The 26,012-nt window shown below is 35.6% G+C and overlaps 1 protein-coding gene across 14 annotated transcripts in view; it reads right to left on the bottom strand.

Annotated features, from left to right (window-relative positions):
- LOC132204283 (sodium channel protein 60E-like) overlaps positions 1–26,012 on the bottom strand; it is an 80,294-nt gene that overhangs the window by 11,821 nt on the left and 42,461 nt on the right. For 8 of the 14 annotated variants that reach the window (XM_059632691.1, XM_059632730.1, XM_059632700.1 and 5 more), the window contains 20 exons: positions 23,221–23,355; positions 21,969–22,386; positions 19,845–19,949; positions 17,556–17,707; positions 16,539–16,671; positions 14,004–14,218; positions 11,816–11,986; positions 11,568–11,755; positions 10,671–10,782; positions 10,451–10,576; positions 9,474–9,575; positions 6,942–7,191; positions 5,167–5,500; positions 3,552–3,867; positions 3,181–3,297; positions 1,386–1,544; positions 1,229–1,333; positions 973–1,164; positions 716–870; positions 5–138 (listed from right to left, as the gene is read on the bottom strand). In XM_059632691.1, the coding sequence (XP_059488674.1) occupies positions 5–138; positions 716–870; positions 973–1,164; positions 1,229–1,333; positions 1,386–1,544; positions 3,181–3,297; positions 3,552–3,867; positions 5,167–5,500; positions 6,942–7,191; positions 9,474–9,575; positions 10,451–10,576; positions 10,671–10,782; positions 11,568–11,755; positions 11,816–11,986; positions 14,004–14,218; positions 16,539–16,671; positions 17,556–17,707; positions 19,845–19,949; positions 21,969–22,386; positions 23,221–23,355 (3,619 nt within the window). The remainder of the gene's footprint in view (positions 1–4; positions 139–715; positions 871–972; positions 1,165–1,228; positions 1,334–1,385; positions 1,545–3,180; positions 3,298–3,551; positions 3,868–5,166; positions 5,501–6,941; positions 7,192–9,473; positions 9,576–10,450; positions 10,577–10,670; positions 10,783–11,567; positions 11,756–11,815; positions 11,987–14,003; positions 14,219–16,538; positions 16,672–17,555; positions 17,708–19,844; positions 19,950–21,968; positions 22,387–23,220; positions 23,356–26,012) is intronic. The other 6 variants (XM_059632747.1, XM_059632789.1, XM_059632805.1 and 3 more) reach the window with 4 other exon arrangements.

The raw sequence follows: 26,012 nt of genomic DNA, 5'->3' as shown, positions 1-26,012 counted from the left end.
ATACCCAGGCCAAAAACTGTGGTGAAGAAGGCGTTGCTGACCTCAAGAACAAATCGCACCGGCGCGGACTGATTGTAGTGCTCAATGCCCATCGACAGCATGTTTAAAAATATCAACACGAAAATTGCAATTTCGAATCTGGAAATATATGAATATGTTCATTTTATTTCAGTAATTTGAAAAGTAGTGAGCTATTACATAATATAATCTTATCACAGGAGTATTTATTTATAATCTATGGTATTTATTACAAATTTAATGTTTCTCTTGAATAATGCAATTTTTACGATTATTTTAACTTTCAGACTGAATTAAGGTATATGTGTTCTAAATTAATAAGTAGAAATAAATAAAATCCATAGTTCAAACAACCAATGTACTTTGCAAGATATATTATACATTCATACATGCATGTAACTAACAACAAATAAAATTTGTTTGTTTTATAAGCAAATAGGACCAGTTTTAAATTTCATATTTCAATTCAATCTATAAAATGTAGCAAAATAAAATATATTTATAAAAACAAAACTTTTTTAAAATATTTGATAAAAGAAAAAAATTACACTTATGAATTTAATTAAATAATAGTGTTTAGATAATAATTATTTTTAAACCTAGTAAATAATTGATGTTTATATTTATATATTTAATTTAGAGCCAGCTTGACAGCGCGACAGACGATTTCTAATTCAAAGCGCCTAATGACACGCACCGTCTCGAGTTGGAGAGGTCGTAAAATAGGGCCAAGAACTGGTTCCTGGGCCTCTTTATCACTTTCTGTGGCTTTTTCCTGCCCAGCTTCTTCATCGCCGTGTAATAGTGCTTCTGACTCTCCGTCAAGAACATCTCCAGCACCCCGCCTTCGTACTGCAAATGAGAGAAATTTATTCAGGCAAATATTTCCAAGATTAATGACACTCGATTTCGGCCACTGACGGACAGCTGGGAGGAAGAATTCGTTTCACAGACCTTTTTCTTCAGCATGTTGAAGTTGTCGATGATCACTCCGATGAAGAGGTTGAGCGTGAAGAACGAGCCGCAGACAATGAAGATGACAAAGTACAAGTAGGCGTAAATGTTGGCCTCCTTTTCCGGCTGAAAGTCTATTTCTCGGGCGTCCGTCGCATCCGCCATCACCTCCATCCAACCCTCAAAAGTTGCCTACAAAGCAATCGCTCGTTAGTAAAAATCGTTTTTTCCATCTCTTTTTTTTCATTTTTCGTACCACTTGGAAAAGCGCCAGATAACCTTGGCCCACGTTGTCAAAGTTGATCTTTGAGTTTATCCACGTATAATTGTTAATTTCACAGTCGTTTCTGTGGTTGACAATCTGAAAGAAGCAGGTAATATAGGATAATAATAAGGAAAGAAAATATACTGACCGAGATGTCGAGTTTGGTGTTGTTTGCGTCTACGCATTTGTAGAATTTTCCACCGAAAAACTGCACACCCATGATGGAGAAAATGAGCCAGAAGACAAGACACACCAGAAGTACGTTGAAGATGGACGGTATTGCGTACATCAAAGCGTTAACCACAATCTGAAACATTAAATATTTATTATTATTTATGTGACAGCGACGCAAAGTATAACAGGAAAGTATAATTTTCTCTTCGCATATAATAATATTAAAAAAATCTTAAATAATTACTAATTACTTTAAATAATTATCTAGAATTTAAATAATGGAATCAAAACGTTTGGAGATTTAAAAAAAAAAGAGGAAAGGACAACATAATTATTAATTATTTTTAATGAAATTGTATCAATTTTTAATTCCGAAAAAAAAAACTGAAACACCTAAAAGAAAAATTTCAATAAATCTTTGAACAACAAAAAATTCCCGAGCCATAAGGGTGGTTTTGCAGATAAAAATATTTTAAACATCCCCTTATCTGCATTTTAACATTTCTTTCCTCAAAATTTGGTTGCCAAATTGATTGTGAATAAAAAAAGGGTTAAAAAGTAATTACTGCCATCAATTTTGCGTTACATTTTGAATATCAACTAAGCTGTACTCTCCTGGTAATAAATAAATAAACTGCGTCTCATTTGCAAATTCATGTTGTTCCGTCGCAAGCCCCGATCGTGTGTCATTAAAGCAGCGCAAAAAGCGCTAATTAGTTGCCGGCCCGAACAGTTTGCGATGATTAATGAGCGATAGGAAAGGCCGCTCGCGCGCCCCACATCATTGATTGCAATTATAATCGGCAACTGCCGGCGCCTGCGGGTCTCGCGAGTTATACAACCGGCAGCGCCGATATGCTAAGCAGATTGCTTGCATCCATTCGGGCGGAATAATATTGTCACAGCTTGGCTCGGCTGCCACTGGTGCTGCTGATGGGATTATAATTCTGCTAAACTGCATACATTGTGGTGCATGACGAGCAGTGTGGGAAACTATTACGATGCAACTTATAATATTGTTATTAAACTTATTATGCACACTTTGGCAAATATGCAGAGCAAAGTTTGAGCTAAGAGAGAATGGCGTCTAATCGAGCCGGGATAAATCTTGTTTTGCCAGAATTTAGCTGAGCTAATATTTGCTAGGAAATTATCACGGGATTTGTCTCAAGACAAGACCTCAAGGAAATTTAATCTGACATTGCGACTCATTCCGCTCTTGGAATTAGAGATATTAATAATTAATAATTAATAATTAATATAATTTGAATTTTATGCAGATTTGTTAAGTGAAAGGAATTATAACCAATAATGTATAAAAAAGACAATTTGCTAAATGTATAAATGGAATTTCCTGGCAATCTTCTTAAAACATATATTTTTCAAAATTAAAACAATGTGATTTAAAAATTGAAATAAGACAGGCTTTTCCTCGTAGAAATTTTTTTCGTTGCAAATATAAATGGCTCATTTTGAGAAAGGACGAAAATATCAACAATGAAAAGGTCGTCTTTGAATTAATGAGCGTCTTCTCTTGAATTAAATTCAAATTTTCTGAATAACAATTCAATTTAATTGTCAATGTCATCTAGTTTACATTATATTCTATTATTTTTGCAATAAATTAATTTGAACTTAAACCTTTAAAGATATGAATTTTAATTTAATGTAAGAAATATCCTGAATGTTCTACTAGAATAAAATAGCCCTAATTGCAAGTGGTAATAATAAATTATAACTGTAATGCGTCTTTTAATCATTTTACTCACTCTCATTCCCTGCCATCGTGAAATCGCCCTTAAAGGTCGCAGCGCCCTGAGTGTCCGAAGAGACCGCAAAACCTTCAAATTTTCATTATCTTCAATTGCTATACTGAAGACTGACACCTGTAACAACATAAAAATAATTAAATTTCTGTGTTTTCTAAAAATCCCAAAATTGATAAAAAAAAATTAAATTAATTTGAAAAAATATAACTATTAAAAGGCTCATTTAAAATCATTTGCTTTTTACATCTGAATCATCATATTATCCATAATTGGATTTTTCGTATAAAAAAGGTGATTCGATGCTTTTGAAATTTTTTAGATTTAATCAGTTTTGATAATAGATTAGCAATAAAAATAATTAAACTGCTTACAAAGACAATGATGAAGTCAAGCACTGTCCAGAAGCTGGTGAAGTATCGCCAGAAGCCGAGGGCGATCCACTTGAGCAACATCTCGATGATGAAAAGAACGCAGAAAGTGAGGTTGGTCCAGTAGAGGATGGTCTTCAGCAGGGGGTTCTTGTCCAGGTGGATGTCTTCGAAGCAGAGGGTGACGCTGGAGGCGAAGATCATGACGAGGACGACCCACTCGAAGGCGGGCGTGTCCACCACATCGAGCACGGCCTTGCGGACGGAGAAAAACCACCTTCCGACGGGCTTCTCGTGCAGCGTGTTGCAGCACGGTGACCTGCGGAAGGGTGACAAAAATTAGCCTCAAAGGGCTGACGAGGGGTCGCCGGCCAGGGCAGCCGGCTCGGACACTCAACAGTTACAGAGACGCCAAGGTCCACTACACAGGGGTGGTTGGAGCTGTGCGCTAAATGTATGGAAATGGATGCACAGAAAGAGAGAAGAGAGACAGAGCAAGAGAGAGAGAGACACACTCAGAGTAGTGGGTGAGATTACACTCATTTTGCAGGATTGCTTTTGCTCTGCGCTACACACACTTTTTGCTTGCCGAGCGTGAATATTATCAGAGAGTCGCTTTTTATACAAATGTATACAGTTGGCTACTAGGGCACATCTAGAGGAGAAGCTGTTGTGTTCAAAGGGTTTTTTGTTCCGTGTCAGTCTGTAGGGCAAGGAGATGGGACGGGATTTTATGGTGATGAGTTTTAATGGCTGCTGAGAGACAGAGAGAGAGAGAGGATTGGATTTTTTTTACGATTGTCAGTTTTAGAATATTTTCCAGCTTTAGCGTCACACTTCTGTGTGTGATTTTTTTATTAGCAATGTCGCCTGAAAATGGAATGCAAGATTATGGTTAGCAAGTTAAAAATATTATTGTAAAATTTAAAACATGAGAAAAAAACCATTCGAACAATCTTATTTTAATTTTTTCCAGCAAAAACCAACTTTTAAATCCAGCTAGGTTTTTGAGATGTGGGAAATTTGGTTTCTATTTTACTGAAATTACTTCAAATTACTTGACTCAACAGTGCTGAACAACTGTGCTGAAATGATTCACTATTTGTGCTTGATTCAAAGTGAGATTTACTTGGGGGCTTTTTAAAAATAAAAAATAAATAAAAAAATGTTAAATTAAAAATTTTTTTTAGTTTTCTGTAAATTTCAGTGTCAGTCAGTTTATGTTTATCTTTTGAAACTGGAGCAAGAACAATTTCATAAAACAATGAAAATGTTATTGATCCAGTTTGTCGGTAAGTTTTTGTTGGGAAGTAAATTAATCCCAGAAAAATGCCAAATCATTCAAAATATTAGTTGAAAACAAATCATAAACAACATGTCATGCTATTTTTAATCTATTCAAAAATAAAACCCACTTAAATTCTACACACGTAATTAACTAAACACCACAGAAAAAAGAAACACCAAACGAGCTTTGATAGACTCTTTCCGCGCACATGGCCGAGAGAAAATTAAGAGACAAAAATCAAACTGGGACTTTTGTGAAAACACCGGGTCAATTAAGCGATAGGCCGTGTGTGAAAAGTCAGAAGAAAAAAATTCAAATTTTGACACCCACCTTTCGTACCAGTTGGTTGGAAAGCAGGACTGCGGGATCTTTTCAGGCTTCTTGTGACCGATGCCCGGGAATTCTCCCAGGCCATCGATGAATTGACCTTTCGAGTTTCTGCGTCCGCCAACTGTAATTTCATCGACGTAAGAAACTACCCGATTCCATTTTGGTTTTCCAGGCAACGTGTGTGGTTGACAGAGAGTCTCACTTTTCTCGTCTAAAGATTTGGTCTCATCCTCCGTTCCCGACGCGTCGGCCGCCGACTCTTGGTGCCGGACGATGCTCTTGGTGCTTTTGATTTCGTCCAACTCGATCCCTTCCTCCGTGTTTGAATCCGTCGCTAAACAATAGTATCAAATTAAATCTTATAAAAAGTTAATAAAAATGGTTTTATTATAATTTTAAATAAAGAGTTTTTACTATTATTAAAATTTATTTTACTTCTCTATATTTTGATATTTTTAGTACAAAAAATAAAATTTATTTTGATTCAAACTAGTGAACTTGGAATTGTTTGTACATGGGAATTTTCTTTTACTAAAATCTAAAAAAAATCATTTATATAAAACTATTCCCAAATTTCAAGGGAATAGAAAGTAATTTCAATTTTTGGTCCAGCATTGTCTTCTTGATGTTTAGATAAATTGTAATAAACATTAGAATAAAAGTTCTAGTATAATTATTATAATTAAAACATATGGGCAGAAAATGCCTCTGTGATATATCAATAAACATCTTTTGCAACTAAAAACAGATCATTTCATTTCACAACTCCCACAATGTGGCTTTGCAAGAATGTTAAAGACTCTATCGAGCAAAGTGTGTTATTTGGCACACAGTCAACCTTTATATCCACAAAAGAAAATTGTTTACTCTTCTCATTTGTATAACTCAAGCTGCGGGACGAGACAACAGACTTGAGAACCACCCTCGCTTTCTTCTCGTTTCTTTCATTTTTGTTTTCTGAGGAGTCTCGAAAAAAAGATGAAAGAAACGCTCATTCTTGTTATTTACAAAAAATTCCGCCTCGAAATTGCGTGACTCGCGGTAACTAGCGAGAGCGTGAACGCTCGTTCGCCTCCTTATTTTGCATTCACAACTCCCTTCGTGGGGGTGGCTGAACTTTGGCCTTGTATTTGCAAGAACCATTACATCAATCGAAGTCTATTTCAATTTTCAATTTCTCTTCATTGTTTAGTTTCTTGAAATTGCATACATGAATACACACAATTCACATAAATTGATCGAAATAAGCAAATCAAGCAAAATATAATTTTTAAGTAATTTAATAACACAACTAAAATAGATTATTTTTTATTTTTAATTGAATTTATGAATTTATGCCAAATTGATTAATGATAGTATTTTTATAACGTTTTTCACTGGACAAAAAACATGCCTTTCTGTGCTTTTAAAGATCAAAATTCTTGTTTCTATTAATTAATTTTTTCTATAGTTTTTAGATGAAATGGGTAAAAAATTAAAAATAAAAATTTGCACCTCACTCTGGCTCTAAAACGGAACACCTTTTGTTCAGAAATATTTGAAAAATAGGTCTGCTTTCAAATTCAACCTAGGAAAAAATCATAAGTATCAGAAGGAACTCCCATAAATCAGAAACAAAGGGAATCTTTAGGGCTCGCAATAAGAAGAGCTTACGCGTCCTCAAACATTGAGAACAAGAGATGCGGGGAGGCCATCGAACGGACCAAACAAAGGGGAATTAGCAGAACCCATTGAGAAACACGCGTGTAATCTTGAAAGAAAGGAAATCGGATTACCTTTGCTGTCCTGCTGGCAGAGCGGCTCGTATTTAAACTTGACCTGTTGCTCAAGCATCTGGCCGCCGACGGCGCCTTCCTCGGGCCTCTCGTCCTCGTCGACCAGATACTCGACCGGCACGCAGGCCGGCGAGGCGGCCGTCACGGCCATTGTGATCCCGCACTGCAGGTCCTTGCTGCGGGTGCGCTTCTGGAAAATTGACTTGATGCGCTCGACACTCCGCGCCAACTTCGAGTCGTCGCCCACTTCCTGCGAATTGCAAATTTGCCTGATTAATTTTGCTCATAATGACGTCTGGAACGAAAGAGTTATTTGTAAAGCAGATTATTATAGTCACAAACATATAATTTACAAAACTTCACGTCAGATGTTCAACCTTAAAACAAATTTGAAACGCAAATAATTGTATTGAATCATAAGGAATTAAAAAAAATGTGGAGTGGATTTTAAGACAAAAATAAAGGTGAGTTGAGGACATTTAGAACCTCTAATATCGCTTGTTTCAGTTTAAGTAAAAGAAAGTGGAGGTAATTTCTGAGAAATAAAAATAAAATAATAATAAATAAAAAGCATTAAAATTGGTATTCAAAATACAGCAAAAAAGTCAAAACCCAGCTGCTGACATCCTGCGATTTCTTCAGAAATTTCATCAAATTAAACCACATAATTATTTCCTTCCAGCAACAAATTCATAACAATCTGCTGCAGTGTTGGTTAAAACGACTGTTTTGGCTAATTCAGTTATTTTTAGTTCAATTAAGGATGTTCGTCTCTGTAGAAATTTTGTGACCTTTTTGCTTTTTAAAAAAATTTTTTTTTTAATAATATAATTAATCTCTAACTTTTTGATCTAGCAAATTTTTCATTTATACAAATTTTAATTGCAAATGATCTGTTAACATTTAATTTTAAAAGAAAAACCAATTTTATTGAAAAGTGGGTCTCTAAATAGAGTGAACGTTAAAATGATGAGAGTGAATATATTTTCCACGCCTCCCAATTCCCTATAGAATTATTCGCCGCGAGCATTTCCACTGCGAGATCAAACGGCCAGTGCATTATCAAACACATTGGAATAACTTAATCGACTCCCATTCCATTGATGCACAGTGAAATTACCACCGAGTTGGGAAAAAAGTATCCATGCATAATACAATATCACTGTTATATGATAACAACGACGAGTTTCTAAACATCGTCAACACAAAAGGGCCTATCATGATTACCGAACATCACCGCAGCCAGAACGCGAGAAAACGATTCAAATCGCGATGATTGAATATTATTGACTGGAAAAGTGACTTCACGTGTGTCCCTGTTGTGTGTCGAATCGCCGGATGGACGGCTTATGTAAGTTAATAAATTGCTATTTGGCGAACGCAAAATTGAATATGAATAATTCAGTCGGCGGCAATTGAAATGGGTGTTGATGAAAATTCGCGGATTTGGGACAAAGGGACCTGACGAAATCTCAATGAATTATTCACCGCGCTGGTGTTGGTCGGTCGGGTGGTGTGTTTTGGACCGGTTCGCATCACGGTCGACGCGCGCGTGGCGCGGGGTAAGCACATCTGGACAATCGTCGGGTGTGTTTGCAGGGCCATTGTTGTTCTGTACATACATGATGTGTACACCGGAATTTATTCCCGAATGTTGCGTACCCCATGCATGAATGCGCCCGGCGTTGGTGGAATTAGTTCGTGTATGGAAGGTTTAGCGCTGGATTTGCACAAATTTCCTATCAGCTCGTTAATCAATGTCAAAATGTGAAAACACAAAAAAATAAATAATATAATAAACCGTCATTGACACCCAGCCAGTGGCAGAAGGAGTTGTCTTCAGTGGAAAGTCCGATATTCGTCGCTAGCAAATAAATTAATTCTTACTGAATAAGTAATCATATCATATAAAATTTATAATTAGTGTCATTTCCACTGTAAAGCATTGCATTTCTAATTGAAAAAATTAAGGAAGATTAATAGACTGGAAAGAAGTCTAAAAAAAAACTAGCCATGTGAAATTCTTATTTAAAATCGTCCAATAAAAATAGTTGAAAATTGAACTATCAATTTTTTTTATCAATAATTCGATTTTTGAAGAAACATATTTATTTTACGCGTCATTTTGACAAGAAAATGAATTTTTCAATAACAACTTGTTGAGTTTCCACGCGCAGATTTTTAGTTATTATACGAACTGATCTTAAAACAACAGTTTATTCCTGCAATTCTATTCAAAAATAATATTCCACTTCATCATCAAAACGATGAAAGACCATTATGAAAGCAATTATTAGCCACAATTAGCAATATTAGAATCAGTGAACATGTTTTTTGTTGTTGTATCCCTTATTTAGTGTTAATTGTTTAAATTTAATTTTCATGATAAAGTTAACATAAACCCTTTTATTCAAGAAATAAATGAAAACCTTAATGGATTAAAACGGTTAATTATAGTGTTAAGAAGCCCTTGCGGTTAATTTGTTACAATAACCGAACAACATTTATAAATTTTTTTCTTTCTTTCTCAACCTGTCGCTTCCGATTCTTCAACAAAAGTCGCAATTCTCTCCAGAACCTCCTGAAATTTCGCCTGTGCTGCTTCAAGCGTCTGAGGTACTCCTCGAATTCCTCCTGTACGATCGCAGTCAAGGAGAAAAATCAATCGCGAGTGTGGGAGCACATTTGAGCGTCAATTTACATCTTGGGGCGGCAATTTTTTTCGCGCGCCTCTCATTCATAATGCAGACGGCCCATGGTCAATTTCGAGAGAGAACGATTTCGGTGGGGCCGGTGAATTCACGCGTCAAATATTAACGAGATCAATAAATCTGTCAAGTATAAAGCTGCAGCTCAAGTGAGGGTGATAACAAAAAGGGGGTTACAAATTATATAACCGGTAAAATTATTGGCAAAATTGATTTTACTCTCCTGCAATTTTGAAGATGGGACTTGATAATTTTTATTCTTTGGCATTATTTTTAGACAAGAAGTTTTTTTTTAGGAAAATCAATAAATTTAATTGACGATTGGTCTAAAGTATTTTATTTTTGGTGCTTTTAAGGAACTGATAATTTCTCTAAATAGCTTCCTGTTCTTCAGATATTTCAATTAAATGTAAAAAATATCATAAATTGCTCAAGACAGGGTTTTCCAGTTATATCTAGCAATTTTTAGATATAAAATGAGAAAAAAAATACAATGAAATATTATGCCATGGAAAATAGTTATGTAAATCTGATAGCAAAATATCTTCTTTGTAATACACCTAGAAAAACCAAAATTTTTGCGCGTTTTATAATTAAATTAAAAAAGGATCCATTGTTTCGGGGAATGCGCCGAGCAAAGTTTAAATATTTGCCATTAAAAATCTGTTTCATGTCAGCGCATCAATTTATGAAGAGTGAGAGATTCAGACGCTGCAGGGGTACTTTTAAATAATTAATCGCAGCGAGATGCAGCAAAGGTGGTGCTGCAGCTGGCGGTGTGTGAGAAACGCAACAACTCACCTCTTTTTTGTTTTTCAACTCCTCCGAGTTGAAGCTGTTGAGCAACAAGGCCAAGAAGAGGTTGAGCACCATGAAGTTCCCCATGACGAGCGCGGGTAGGAAGATCAAGAAACAGGGAGTTGTGTCCTGCGGCGCGTGAACACAAGAAATGCGGCCGTGAGTGAGTGTGTGTGCGAAGAGAAAAGGGTTGCGGTGCATTATGCTGCGATGGCACACTTACCTCTTTTAGTTTTTCTTTAGCACGCATGCAGTCCCACAGGGGCTCGATCCACTCGCCGCAAAGGATGCGAAAAATCATCATGAATGAGTGGAAAAAGTCTTTAAAGTTCCATCTGCAACAATTACACATTTTAAAGCTGATGAATTATTCTCCATTGTTTGATCTTCAACTATTCTTAAGAGTATTACTGTTCTAATTTTTCTTCTTCTTAAATTCATTCATAATCTCATCACTAGAAATAATAATGTAAAAAAATTAAATAAAGACCCATAATTATTGATAGCTCAAAAACCTGACAGTAGGAAATTTGTTATACAATATAGTTAATATTACAATTTGCCTTCTTCTGTTCAATTATATTCCATTTTTTAATTAATACATTTACGTTACAGCCATGACCTCAGGAATCAATAAAAAGCAATTAGAAATTTTTTTAAAGTATAAAAATAAATAAATATTAATTTAAAATAAAGTTAAAACTGCATAGTTTATATAAAAAGGATTAAAAAAAATTAATAAATCTTTTTTTACTTTTATATATGGTTTTATGAGTTTCATACTGAAAAAAAAACATAGAATTTCATGATGTTAAGAATCAAATTTTAAATTTTAACATTTTTACTGCCACCTCTGCCACATTTAACAAACATATATATTATTTAAAATAATGTAAAAAATTTTTAACTAAAAAAATCCTTTTTGAATAAAAGACACAGGCACATGTCTTGGCCTGACCCCAAAAATAAAAATCTAATATTGTGAAACAAATTTTATTCCATGTTTTTCAAACTTTTTCAACCTTAAACAAGTTCTCTATTTTTTTTAAATTCCCAAAATATTTTTTCCAACTTTAATCTCTGGCACCACATCATGAAGTTTCTTTTTCTTATTACCCACCTTGGAATATCATCTTCGAACGCCATCGGGTACGTTTTGGAGAAAAGTTGCATTCCGATGACGGCAAAAATGTAGATGACGATGACCAGCACGAAGGTCAGGTTTCCGAGCGCGCCCAGCGTCGAGATGATGATCGAAAGCAAAACTTTCATCGTCGTCCACGATTGCGCCAGCTTGAGAACTCGCAACTGTAATTAGCACGCCAAGGGCGATTAGTCGATCAATTAGCTTCATCGGAAATTAATTACCAGGCGGAGGCCTCTGAGCACCGAAATGCTGTCGATCAGCTCGAAGGCCAGGTCAAGCATGCTGGCCGACACGACGATCAGGTCGAAAATGTTCCATCCGCAGCTGAAGTAGTCCTTGCTCATCGCCGTGATCTTCAGAATGCACTCCAGTGTGAATATTGATGTGAAAACCTGAACAAAAAAAGAAATATCTTCTTTAATTAATATTTCTTCTGATTGTGAGTTACAGGATTGTGAGTTACAGGAAAATTTGATTTTCAAAAGTTGGAAAACAACAACAATCAATTATTTTGTAGTTTAACTTAATGAAAAAAAAAATCATCTTTGCGTTATTCATCATTAATACGGTTTTGTTGCATGATATAATGATATGGTACAATTCCAATTGCCTGAAAATGACAGCGATTTTTTAATAAGTGGTAATTCCATATGTGTCAATACAGATTTAATATATTTGTAATTGTAAGATACTGAAATATGGCTTCCTAGGAACAGATAAAATTTAAAACAATTTATTAAATTATTCATGTAAAAAGAATTATTAAAAAAATTATAAAATATTAATAATTTTTTAAATAGTGAATATCTTATTAAAAACTCATTAAAATTTTTTACAAAATTATGTTACAAAAAGTTTACATAAGAGCCCACAGGCGCGGTGTGTTTGTTTGCGGAGATTGTTAAAACAGATTTATTGATTGCAAACGCTTCTCTTTCTCTCTTTGCTAAATGTACAACTAGACCTGCATAATGAATCACGTTTGACAGCACACGGGTTTTATTCATACATGAACAGACCCCGCGAGACATTTCCATACTCTTTCATGAGTTAAAATTTACGGTGCAGCGACAATATTTTCGCATGTGTGCCTCGTCGTCCCACATTTTATTGCTTTATTGGCGGATATTCCGGCGGCAACGTCGACGGAAGGAAAAAGTTGAAGTGTATTTTTATTTATTTGCCGGACGGCAAATCCTAGCGCGTCTCGTTGACGTCGTAATTTTTGTCCATAAAAATGTCACTTGTTGCGAGGAAAAACCTTTGGAAAAATTAAGGCCCTCGAAGATTTACGAGCGTGAATTGAACGAATAGAAGTAGTGGAAGGTTCAGTGACTTTTTCAAGTATGACGAATGTGTTTGAAAGCAAGTGAAGTGGAACGAAATTCGATTCGTTGATATTGATGCACATATTTTTGTTTATAGGAAAATACGGTTGACCTGTCGCTTAAATTTCGCGATACACAAATTTTGCCTTTTTAATATTATAATGAAGATGAAGTAAAAAATAGACTTTATTTTTTAATAAAAAAAAAAAAAAAATAAAAAAACACTCTCTCATCCATTTAGGTTTTTTTGTATGAGGCTTATTAGGCTATTGATATATTTAGGTTTGCGACCTTATTTGCAAAATTACAAGATCAGTTGAAATTGAAATTCTTAATATCATCACATAATCATCATAGTTTTTAAGTCCATGATTATAGTTTTTATTATCCTATTGTTTATTAAATTAGAAAAATAAGTCCGGTTGGATGATTATGGAAGTCTAAAAGTAATAGATGATAACGAGAAATTAAATTGAAATTAAAATCAATTAAAATTACTTCTAGAATTTATAATTTCATGTTTTTTTGTAATATCACTTCAATGATTTTTAAAGTTTTCATTTATTTATCAAATCTGTTATATAAGAAACGAATGGATTTTTTCTATCAACACAAATAAAAAAATTTTAACTGATTTCAAGAGTATAGAGTATACTTTAGGATCAATTCTTTTTATTAAGGAGAAGAAGATTGCTCTTTCCAACACTCTGTTCCAAAGATATTTCCTTTTATTAAATTTTCGCCAGCACACTTGCAAGGCCGAGCGAAATTCAATTACTTGCGGAGAGGCAACCATAAAGTGACAACATCTTCAAAGCAATAATAACACACAACCCTTTGGGTTTATCCTTTTCGGTATTAAACAAATCGAATCAAGCCCAAAATTGAAGGTGCACCCTGCGGAAACTTCCGCAACCAAGTTAATTACCAGAGGCATGATAGCGTTTTACAAAGTCGTTAAACTGAGGCGCTGCTCGCGTGGCGCATAAGCCACCCAGTGAGAGAGAGATTAGTGCCCGGGCAAACAGCGCGCGAGTGGGCAAATAAATAAGAAAAACAAACAAATAAATGGTGCACATACCTTGTTGCCTATGTTGAGGGCCGCTTTGACGGACTCGCTCATGCCGTGGTGCTCGAGGGCCAGGAACAGGGTGTTGAGCACAATGCATAAAGTAATTAGGAGGTCAAACAACGGGTCGTGCACGATGTTGTAGAGGCAGTTTTGAAACCTAAGCCAGCCGTGGTAGTTTAAACAGCACTGCTCGCACTTGGTGCAATTCCTATCCTGCAGCTTGTCTGCAAAATGCCAAAATTTTATAGATTAAAATAAGGTAGATCATGGGTAAATGGTATCCTTTCAAAGCTCATTTGATTCAAAAGGAAGAAATCGTCAGTAGCTTAATATACATATTTTTTTTTATGGAGGGCAATACTTAAATTTATATATTTATAAAAAAACATTCTTTAAAATACGAGTTTCTAACAATAAGATTCTTCTTCTATGGGATTCTAATCAAAAAGATGGTTTGCAAAACGATTCAGATTATCAAAGTTGAATTATTGTGGTTCAAGTGTGCAAATTATTTATTTTCAACTCATCACTTCCAAAGGGCGTCAAGGAAAGATTAAAAAATCTGAAATGGTAAAAAAAATCCAAATATTTTAACTTATTAAGCTCATTTTTTTTATGTTAAATGGAGAAATATTTTTTTTGTCGTTAGACTTTCTAGAAATTAAATAAGGTGTGTCAAAACATCAAAGAAAAAAAACTAGGAATTATTTCAAAAAATTCAAGTTTGAAATTTAAGATTTGAAAGAACAATTTATTAATATTAATATGATGAATTATTATGATGAATTAATATTGAATCAAAATTTATAATTCTTTAAAACACATTTACATAGCATTAAAATTGTATAATTAATTCAATTTCTAAACAGGTTCATTGTCTAGAATTTTCTCATAAAAGAACAGCAGTGAAATTTAGCAAAACCAACCAATGAGACAAATCAAACGTTTTTGTTTCTTGACCGACCAACTTCTGGTAAACAATGAGTAAACACAAAAGATATTAGAACGCAAGCAGGCCATTATCGATCGATTACTGGCAGCTCTTGGGTTGAATGAAAAGAGTCGGGTGGAGAGAGAAAGACACCCTTTTGCTATTGATCCCGACCGCAATATCGCCAGTCCATTGAATATCAATTCTTCTCTTCGCGTTTTTTTTTTATATTTTTTTATCTAGCCGATGTTTTTTCCTTCTTTCTCTCTCGTTTAATCGCTCCGCCACCGACAAAGGCCGGAAACAAATAGCACGTGTGCTCGGCCGGAATTTATTTTCGCAGTTTATTGCATCGCAGTAAATTTTCCATTATCAGTCCCGAGCAGCGGCGGTTTTGTTCTTATTTATCGGTCGGTAAATTTTTCATTCGCTGCCGAGGCAAAAAACGCTCTGCGGCCACAGAAAAATCTGCTCATTGAAACGAATAAATGCAAACTGACGCTCGTCAAACTGATTTACTGCCTCCAGAACCGTAAATTTTAATGAACGTGCTTCTTGATCGAATTTGCTCTTGGTTTGCGTCAAAGATTGGCGAGTCTCCAAGAAAGCAGTGTGTTAATCTGCGAACTTTGCCAAAAGTTTAAGGCCTCAAAGAATTCCAGCAAAAGATGAAGTACAAAGGCTGTGAAGCCAAACGGAGATTTGTTTCTTTTCTTATAGACGTGCCACCCCTACCTCCCTTCCCTTTATATTGACAGTGTTTGAAAAAATTAAGTAATTAAAATTTCTATTTACAAAAAAATCTAATCTATTAAAAAAAAATACTAGCATTTTTCTGATGACCTTTTACAGACAAATGCCTTTTTACCCTCTCAGTGTCTGAATTTTTTGAAAATAATTTCTTTCCTTGTATGTTACTGTTACTAATTGTAAGTTTAATTTTATTTTAAATTCGGAAGATCAATTAAACTTAAGGTTACTGATCAGAGAACAAAAACGAAGGTTTGTATCGTTGTAGTAAATTAATTATAAACAATAATCTTTTATTGCATTCAACCGTAAAAAAAACAGTCAATTGAAATATCAGCGACAGATTTCAATTTAAGACGATTATTTACTTCAATTTTTACACTAAAGCTCAAAGATCTTTTTATTGCGAGGTGTGTTAAAAGGAGAATATTATCACAATGAATTTAAATTTCTTATTTCTAACTAACTGAATTTTCTAATTATCAACCATATCAGACATTCAATTTCCTCCATCATCCAAGTTGAAAACATCGTTAAATGAATTTGCTACAATTTAAATTCGCTGTGGCGCTTTAATTAATACATTAATATCAAATATCAATTTTAATCTCAAAGTAACATTTTGAATACAAAATTATGATAAATTATGACCTTGAGTTTTAATTGATAATTGTTTACTTTAATACTTAAATTTTTTTAAATGTGAAATGTGAAATTTAAATATAAAAAACTAATATCAATGAAAATTAAATTTTAATATAGTAAAATTATTAAAATATTTACAGTTAAAAATAAATCAAGTATACTTATGAGTCGTATAGGCACGGCGGGTGGTCATAAGAAATTTATATTATATCACTCACCGTGAATGACCATGTCGGGCTTGCCACATCTGTAGATGCCCTCCTCAAGTTGCGCCGGACTGACCCCGTTGCAAATGACCGTCTCGGTCGCGCCGGTGCCGCCCCTGACGATGGTGGTGTAGGCGGGCTGTCTCTGCAAAGGCAACAGAGCGAAATGGCTTGTTTTAGCACGCAATCAACGTCAAGAGAGAGTTATATAACAATCCCTCATCGAAATATAAACGCAACAGTGGAGCCGCCAGCGAATTATTACTGTTCAATGCTGTCACTCGTCAAAAAGTTTCATTCGACAATCTGTTTTTGCTGTGCGGTTAATTCTGCAGTGCCACTGACAGCGGTGCATTCGCCAGAGGAGAGCCAACGTTTTTGATGGCATCGTTAATGGATTTAATTGGACGTTTGATGAATTAATTGCCATTTTATGTGATTCTGATTTTGGTGGTGATTAGTTTCGTGATGCATGGTGAAAATGTGATTTTGATTTGTGATTCTTGTAATTGTCAGATATAGGGGGTTAAGACTAATTCTTTGTTAAAAACTCATTAAACAAAATAAATACAGATTATGTTTCAGTATTATGCATTTTTTTTAATTCCTCCAATTCTAAATGAATTTTGAATTTGTTTCCTTTTAGTGAAATCGAGCTTGTTGAAAATAATAAATTTCAATATTGTTGAAAAATGTTACAGCATGAAATATTGTAGTTACAAAAATTATTTAACAATTATCTTTTTTATTCAAATATAATGTTGACAGACATAAATAATTGAGTCTGTATGTTTCCAGTCTTAGAAAAGAGCAACCAAGAGACGGTGCGGTAAGATCAACACCAATTAGTCCGCACATTTTCATAATGGCCTAATTTGTCGTGTGGCACAGAGAAAACCCATAAAAGAGGAGCAAACGTGCGGCTCGCGTGACCGCATTCACTGCAACCCTCTGTGCCGAGAGACGAGGGAAAACAAAGAAAAATCTCTACGTGTGGCGAGGGTTTGTAAAAAAAATAAGAGTGCTTACCAGGTGTCTGACGGCCAGCTGGGCGGGAGCTTCCTCGGAGGTGATGTCGCCCCCTTCGTGGTCGTCGACCACCCCTGAATCATCAAGAGAGGACTCGGGGTTATTGCTGTCACTGTTGCTTCCGGGCTTTTTGAGGCGAGCTCTCGAGCACACTAAATGAATTTATGAGTGTCTCCAAAGTCAAGTTCGAAGCTGAGAGAAAAGGCAAGAAAGAAACACAAGGACGAACCAAAGTGTGTGACGCGTGCGTGTTTTATTTTGAAGCGAAATAAAAATGGAGAAAAGTTAAAAAAGGAAAGAGGAACAACTGAATTTAGTTTTTTGCAGACAGAGTAAGAAAGGTAAGCACGTTTTATGTACAAGTTTCGGGAGGTTTTTCTTTTCCACTTCCGAGTTTTGATCTGTCCTGGAAGTGGCGCCGAGCAGTGGGAAATTGATGGATGAGATAAAATGCTCTGAGCTCGTTTATGGAGTGTGCAGACAAAACGATCGACAGTGTGTTTGCCTTTGGGCCATTTGGGTTGAGGCATGTGCGGTCTTGCTTTTTTCCTATTTTGGTGCAAAGTGAATGGAACGAGTTTTGCTACATTACACAAAGAGAAAGCAGCAGCAGTGTTTCGTAGACATGAAATTTCAATCGCTATGTATGAAGAAAAATCATACTTCAAAGAAAATTCTCGAAAATCGGTAATAATCTATGCTCACTTGCCCCGATTTACTGAATGGCGATAAAAACTTTTTTTTAAAAAAAATATTCAATAAAAGCGTATTTTAGAATTAACTTGACATTTGTACTATTTGTAGGAACAAAGAAAATCTCTTCTAAACGTTACTGTAATGTTAACAGTTTTACTTTATTAAATATAAAAGTTAAATTTTTGAACTTTTTTATTTATACAGATATTATTTCAACTGCGTAGAAGATTTGAAATATTGGATAATGATGTTCAATAGTAAGCAATAAAAAAAACTATAAATTTAATTAATTATTTTAAAACAAAAACGTCAAATAATTAAAACATTTTTTTTATTAAATTAAATATATATTAAGTTTTAACACCGAATGAAAATGCCACTCACTTTTCTGTCACATTTCGCAAATGAGGAAAATTCATTCTGGCACCGAAGCTCATTTGCGGCAAATCTCATCAAACGAGATAATAATCCCGAGAGCGTGGAAAAAGTAGCGGCTGCTGATTTCCCTTTCCCGCGAGGGAGGAAGCGGCGGCGGCGGCTGGTGGTCGCGTTAGGCAGCGAGCGGGTGAGAGGGGAAATGAAATATGGATCTCTCATGCACAACATTCATTCCTGCAGGCAAAAGTGAGAGTAGTACACGCTCTCTGTCAGTAGTATAAGAGATAGTCAACGGCACAAAGCATTCAATCAATCAGCGCCAATGTAATCGAGGGTCTCTAGAGTTTTTCACTCTCGAAACAGTGACATTAAAAGGAATTTTCTGTATACTGCATTCATTAGAAACATTAGCCGATCAACTAAAAGATCAAGCCTGAAAAAATGATTGTTGAAACTTGTATAAAAAAATTCTTGTATAATAAGAAATAAATTTTCTAGGTATTAATAAATTCCACGAAATTATGATCTATCAATGAAATTACTTAAAAGTTCATTTGTAAAGTTAATGTCTTCAATAAAAATTATATCAGAAGTTTTTGCTGGTGGTAGTCCCTTTTTTTAAAGAATTTCTCAAAAATTCTATTTGTAAAATGTTTTGTAACAATTATAAAAATAAACAAAATTAAAGTTATGTGTTTAAATGCAATAACTGCCATAACAAATAACTATTGAAAAATTGCACTCCTATTGGTTGTAAAAGAAAGTGAAATTTTATAGTATCATGATTTTGACGATAGTCAGCAAATTTTCTCTTCTTTTGAATGCATTAAAAAAAACAAGAATCAATTAAAAAGACTACTGCCAACTTTTCTGGTTTTAAATAATACTATTAATAATGTTCTTGAGCGCTTCAGATTTTCTACATTAGATATTTAAACAGTTATTATAAATATTTACCGAGATTTGCTGTAAGAATCAGTATTTTAGAACAAATAAATAAATTAAGAAAATATAATTTTTAATAAAAAAAACTGAGTTGTTTGTTTAGAAATGTAGATTAAAAAGTGAATTACTCTATAGATAGCAGTGGGAGTGCAAGGTCGAAATTTTGTGCGTGTGCATTCCGAGATTTGATGATTGATGGCTCAAGAAAATTATGTTTGCGGAAGCTGATGGATGCACGAGAGGCGTTAAAAGGCAGTGGTGCAACCCTACCTGACAGCTCATTTCCTGCCGGCTGCTGCTGAAGCTGCGGAGCGGCGGAGGCGGTTTTGGCGGGCAGCACCGTTCGCAATTCTTTGAGCACCGCCCCGTACGTGGCTGCGGACGATAATGAATGCGTGGGCGGTTAGCGACTGCGATTGTTCGTTTATTATGACGGATGGATGGGAAGGGGTGTGCTGGCCGAAATAATGTTTCAGCCTCATTTAACCGGCCAACAATGACTGATGCTCGTAAAATGATATTAACTCCCCACGTGGCCGGTTGTTAATGAGTCTGGGAAATGCGAGGGATGCTCTCGCTTGATATGAAATCGCCAAGTGTTGATTGAAATTAATGAGTAGGTCATTTATTAAGTGGAAATTACAAACGTAGGAAATTAGATTTTGCTTCATTTAGCATTGTTCTTAGTCCAGACTTTTTTTTAATTACAATATTTCTAAATTGATTAGAGATAGTGATATAATTTGTTGGGAAATCTCGTTATATTGATTTTAATACGGTATATTTTTTATTGTTTATTAATTTTTTATAGAAGCTATTTTCATGTATAACAATGTCAAACAGAAGATTCTTTTTACTCTTTAAGTGCTCTATGGGAAGAAAATTATTTAGTGGATTATAGACTGGAAGATTGGGCAAAATCCTTTATTGGCTCTCGCACTCTGGCTTAAACCGTCTTTTCGAGCTCAATCTGCGCCAGACGATCGCACACGCATAAAAGATTTATTAGCCCACTAATGAAAATTGAGCCAAAGGGTGGATATAAAACTTAAGGGGTGGTTTATTCGGATCGATCGCTGTCGTTTCTGTCTGCTCGAGATAAATGGTGGTTTCGGGGGCGGAGCAGGAAATTGCCCGGCAGAAACGGCGGGCGTGAGCGATTTCTGATTCAATTAGCAGGTGGAAGGAAGGATAATTTTTTTCGCCAATTTCGCGCCCTGCCTATTATCCGCACCCGCAAGAAAGAAATAATTAATTTCTCGCTCCGTCGAGCGAGCGGAAAGTTCTCGGCGAAGAAAGGAGAAAGCAAGGTTTTTGTTGTTTCCTCATGATTGTTTGCGAAGTAGAGATAAAGCCTCCTGATGAAAAGTAATGGTGCAAAAGAGCAGAGGTCACCCTTTATTAAAGGACATATTTACTATTTTGGCCCGTTGCCTCCCTCTTTTCTCAACTCTCCGGAGAATTAATAATCTTTTTACTCTGGTCCGATTGCGGACCTTAAAAGCTTGCTGGACCGATTGATTTTTTTAATCTGCGTCCGTCTCTGTGCTAAAATTTTGGAGAGGCTCCAGTCTGCTCGTGGAGAATAATGAAAAACGGCCCTGCCAAAATAATAACGAGCGACTCTGCGCCAGAGGTCGCCTGCCGTTTGAATGTTTAGGCAACCGGCTCTACACGTTTGTCCAGAGGGTTGCATAACTTTCATTACAGAGAAGGAGAGGAACAACGAGAGACCGCGCAAGCTGATAACGAATTCAGTATCCACAAACGCAGAGAGAAACGCGAGATGAAAGCACTCGGTTTTTGGATTTTAAGCGGGATTATTCGAATTACAAAGCTTGCCGTGATAATATTAGAGATAAATTCAGAAGTTTAAATAGATTGCATGGTTTTTACCTAAATTTTTTAATATTTTGCTTGAGAAAATAATTGAGGAAATATGTTATTGTTCATTAATATTTTACCAAATTGATTTCTGAGGTGCTAAAAACTTAGTCTTTCAAGATATTATTGAATTGTTCTGTATTTTAAGATATTCTAGTCAATTTTAACGAGTTTTTTCAACTTGTAATCGCATTATTTGAAGCCATCTGATAATTTTAGACGTCAACAAGAAAGCAGAAAGAGAATTCGATAAACCAGAATTTGCAAGTCTAGCGATAAAAACAGCAATGAAAAGTTGAGCAGAGACATCCAATTGTTACATTGGAACATTTCTCAATAAAAAAGTAGTCTGCAAGATCAAACGATTTTTTATACTTGGGAGGTTTCATTTTCGCAAGCAAGCGGGAGAGGAGCCAGAAAATGGCGAGGCAGTTTCCTCAAAAAGCCGGATGCTGCTCTTTGGGCCCGGCGATTTATTTGGCACGGAAACCGCAAGTTTTAAGCACTCACCGACTGCGTTCGGATGGAGGTGCTCAGTGACCCTGGCCTCGGAGTTGGCGGAATGCGGCAGCGGCGACGGCTGCTGCTGCCGGTGCGGCGAGGGTTGCCGCGAAGGGACGTGTGGGCTGGGAATTTCCAGCGCCGTCGGCCGCTGCGGGGTGCTGCAAACCTCGGCCGCGTCGCCGTCGCGAAAACTCTCCTTGGGACTGTTGCACTTGGACGAGTCGTTGTTCTTCTCATCCTTCTTCTTGTTATTCTTCTTGCGTTTCCGAGTCTTTTTCTTCGTGTACGACGCCAACAGGATACCCTTGCGCGCGTCAATTTTTCGCTTTTCCGTGTCTTTCTCCAGCGTTTTCACGTCCAAGTTAGATGGGTCGAAGCTGAACGTTGAGTCGTCGCGGTGGTCGGGCAGTTCTTTTCGTCTTTCCTGATATTTGACATGGGAATCAAAAATCCGAATTAAACATTGAATGCAGATTTTGGAGTTTAGTAAAAAGGTTGGAAACTTTTAGAAACTTTTGTAGATGAGATCCTGAAGAAAATTTGCCAACGTTTCAAACGTTATTGGATAAATTTGGATAAGAATTTAAAAATTTATTAGTTCCTTAAGTTTTAACAATTAAAAAAATTGTTTGAATCGTTACTCAAATATCTAATCAGGATCTGAATAACAAAGTTTAGATTTCCTGAAAGTTTCACCGCCTTTAATAGAAGTATATTTATATTGTAAGTTTGCATATGTACATAATTTAATTACCTAGATTATTGAATGCACGATGATTAGTATACTTTATTTGGGAGATAATTAATTAATGGAGGAAATTCATTTAGTAGCCACTCAAGAATAGCCATATTCAGATTCAGAACACTTATCCTGAGAGGAATTCTGCATACAATGAGGACGATCCAAAAAAAAAACAAGCCCGGCCCTCATTTCGTATTCTCCAATATAAAATCAACTAATGAAATCCCGAGGGCAAGTTCTATTTATACAATATTGGTACTATTACGCTAAATATGCTTTAATATTTATTTTATTATAAAAACCACGCGTTTGAATTAATAAAAAAATTCGAATAATAAATTTTTCCATCTTTTGTCCCCAATTTTAACGCGACTTTTTTTCACAAAAATTCACTGACCGTTTTAGTTAATATACGTTGTATTATTCATGTCGTTAGGTTAATCGTTTGTTTGTTGCACAGTGTAATTCTAGCTAATTAAAGATTATTGTTATTACGTCATTGTCCTTGCGTTTTACCTCTTGAGTAATTTCCGCTTCCTCCTCGTAGCTCAACGCAACGACGGCCAGCATCAGGTTGATCAAGTAGAACGAGCCAAAAAAGACGACGACAGTGAAGAATGTCACACTGATCGGGCCACATGTTGCTAAGACCTGCAAAAAATCAAAACAAATGGAAGTAAAGTTAGTAATGGCTTGAGTAATTTGACCTAAAATAAAAAACATTAATAGAAAAATGTTTCAAATATATTCTTAAAAGTCTTAAAACTTAATGAAGTAATCTAACAATTACCCTGTTTTTTATTTTCTATTTTTAGTAATAAAAAACACATTAATTTTCTGACTTATTTTGATATCAAAAATTATTTTGAAGATCAAAGAGCAGTTTGTAAATAATCCGCAACACAACTTAGTCAATTTTCTTGCATTTCTGACAAATAGTTAAGCGTGAAAAAATTTAGTATTAACAAAATTATCGCTGATTCTTTGTTAAATTTTCACAATCGCATTGTTTATATTTGATATTTAAAAACAATAAATTTGAAAGAAAGAATGGTGGATAGATTACTAAATAATAATTATAAAAAAACCTTATCTAGAACAATCGTGAAAATGTGAGACAAAAGCAAGTAAAGGAAAATGAGTATGCTTCATCATTATTTGCTTTTAATTCCATTATTAACTGTTTTGTTAGCTCCAAAATGGCTATTTGCAGACCAATTTGCTCTGAAAGAGGAGGGTAGTTTTGCTTTTGCATACTGCGTGAGCGGCTAAACGGAAGGGTGCTGCTGCACCCGCCCATACAGTTAGTCAAATCTGACTTGTGAGAAATCGTCATTCATAATGAAGTCGGGCTCCACTCACAAACGGTGGGTCGTTTCTAAAAGGGAGAAAATGGCCCACTTAGTCCGGAAAAGCGGCTCCAAACGTGCATTTATCAGTCTCACGAGGCAAACTTGCGAGTCGAGCGTGAACTGCGCTCATATACATACATATGGAGTGCAAACACACACACACACACACACACACACACACACACACACACACACCGACGCGCCTGGCAAACTTTGAAATAAAACTTCTCAAACTGCGAATGCATAATGAAAGACGGCAGCTCGTAGTAGTACTTCTTATTCTTCTCCAGAGCGCCGCGAATTAAATTTAATTCAATGCGAAGAAAAGAGAAAATATGCGCACCGTATAATTTTTCTTCCAGACGTTTCTTTTTGCTCTCATCAAAAGGTAATTTTGTAATTCATTTCCCTTGGGACAAAATTGTAAAAAATGGACAAAAAATTTTACTTCATCAAAATTTTGCTCTTTATAGTATCAGAAGGTTGTACTAGATTAATTTTCATTATTATTCCCACAAATAGGTGATTTTTTTACTTAAAAATATAATAATTATTAATTATACGTCTTTGGATGATTTTTCAGCTGAAATTAATATTCTTGTATACATCAATTTTTTAGACCGTTTTTGGGTGAAATATTTAAATACTCAATTTTTTCAGGACATTCAAGATGAAATCTTAAACATTTCAAAATAAAAAAGGGTGATAAATAGATTCGAAAATAAAATTTGCTATTTTAACTCAAATTTGTGATGCATATTTATCAAATAGACGAATTTTAAACCTCCCATCAAACTTAATAAACAAATTTTATTATTTTATTACTTTATTTTTTTTATTTTTTGAGAGAGAAAATATCCTCAGAAGTACTCTGAATTTACTAAAGATGAGTTTTCTTGTGATTTTCATCCAGATTAATATCTAGCAAATTTTTTCTCAGTTTAAAAAAACCTAATGCTATTTGTTTTCTTGGGGAATTCTTTTTTGTTATAAAAAGTAAATAAAATTAATTTCACACGGCCCAGAAATTTCCAAAATATATTTCTCCTCAAAATTAATCTTCCACGAGTTTTCATACAATACTCAACCCTGGAGAGAAAAAATAATAAAATTGGGGGAAATAGGCCAATTACACTAATGCGTGGCGAATAAAACAGCCACATGTTTCGGCCGGCAGGACACACGTGTGCTGCGTAAAACAAACAAAACGAGAGACACATTCATATTTGCACACATTTCGGGGCCAAACCTTGTTATTAATCTGCTAATGGATTCGCGACGAGGGACAGCTGGACGGGGGGAAAAACGGGTCGTGCGAATTCGGGGAAGGCACCCTGTTGCAGACAGGAAAGTGACCTCCCAAAGTAGCGAGTGGGACATATCGATCTGCGGTGCGAGCAGGAGACATCACGGCGGCAAATCCGCCGCCGCCGCCACCGTCTCCAGCAGTCGCTCGGGGTGGTATGGCCACCACCTGCCCTCTACCCCCACTTGTGCATACCCCCGACCGATCGCTGCCCTAGAGAAACATGTGATCGGGCTTCCGGACCCGAAATAGCTGCCGGCGTTGAGTGGGGTTGACCACTCGAAATCACTCTCACGACGGCTCTTTTAACGGGGCGCCTATTGTCAGAGGTGCGAATATTTCACGGCTGGCAACATTTATTTCAAGTGGGATTTGTCGGACCGTATCAAAAAATGGCCTCCAATCTTGTAAAGTGAGTAACTACTGTGCTCTCGACACATTTGAACTTTCGATCTGGGACCGAATGAAGAATATTTTTATGATTAAATGCTGTGTCCGCAATCATAATATATGACCTACGAATAATTTTGAGACAAATTAGTTCACAATTAAGATTATCTTTTTTTCCAAAATAGGCGTCAATTTACAAAGACAATTTTAACAGGTGACAAAAAAAATGAATAAATAAAACCATACTTTAATAAGGTGAA

Source organism: Neocloeon triangulifer, unplaced genomic scaffold (genome assembly GCF_031216515.1).
Source record: "Neocloeon triangulifer isolate White Clay Creek 2 clone unplaced genomic scaffold, ASM3121651v1 ptg000002l, whole genome shotgun sequence".
In the NCBI taxonomy this organism is placed as follows: Eukaryota; Metazoa; Arthropoda; class Insecta; order Ephemeroptera; family Baetidae; genus Neocloeon; species Neocloeon triangulifer.
This window is presented reverse-complemented; position numbering and strand designations above follow the sequence as displayed.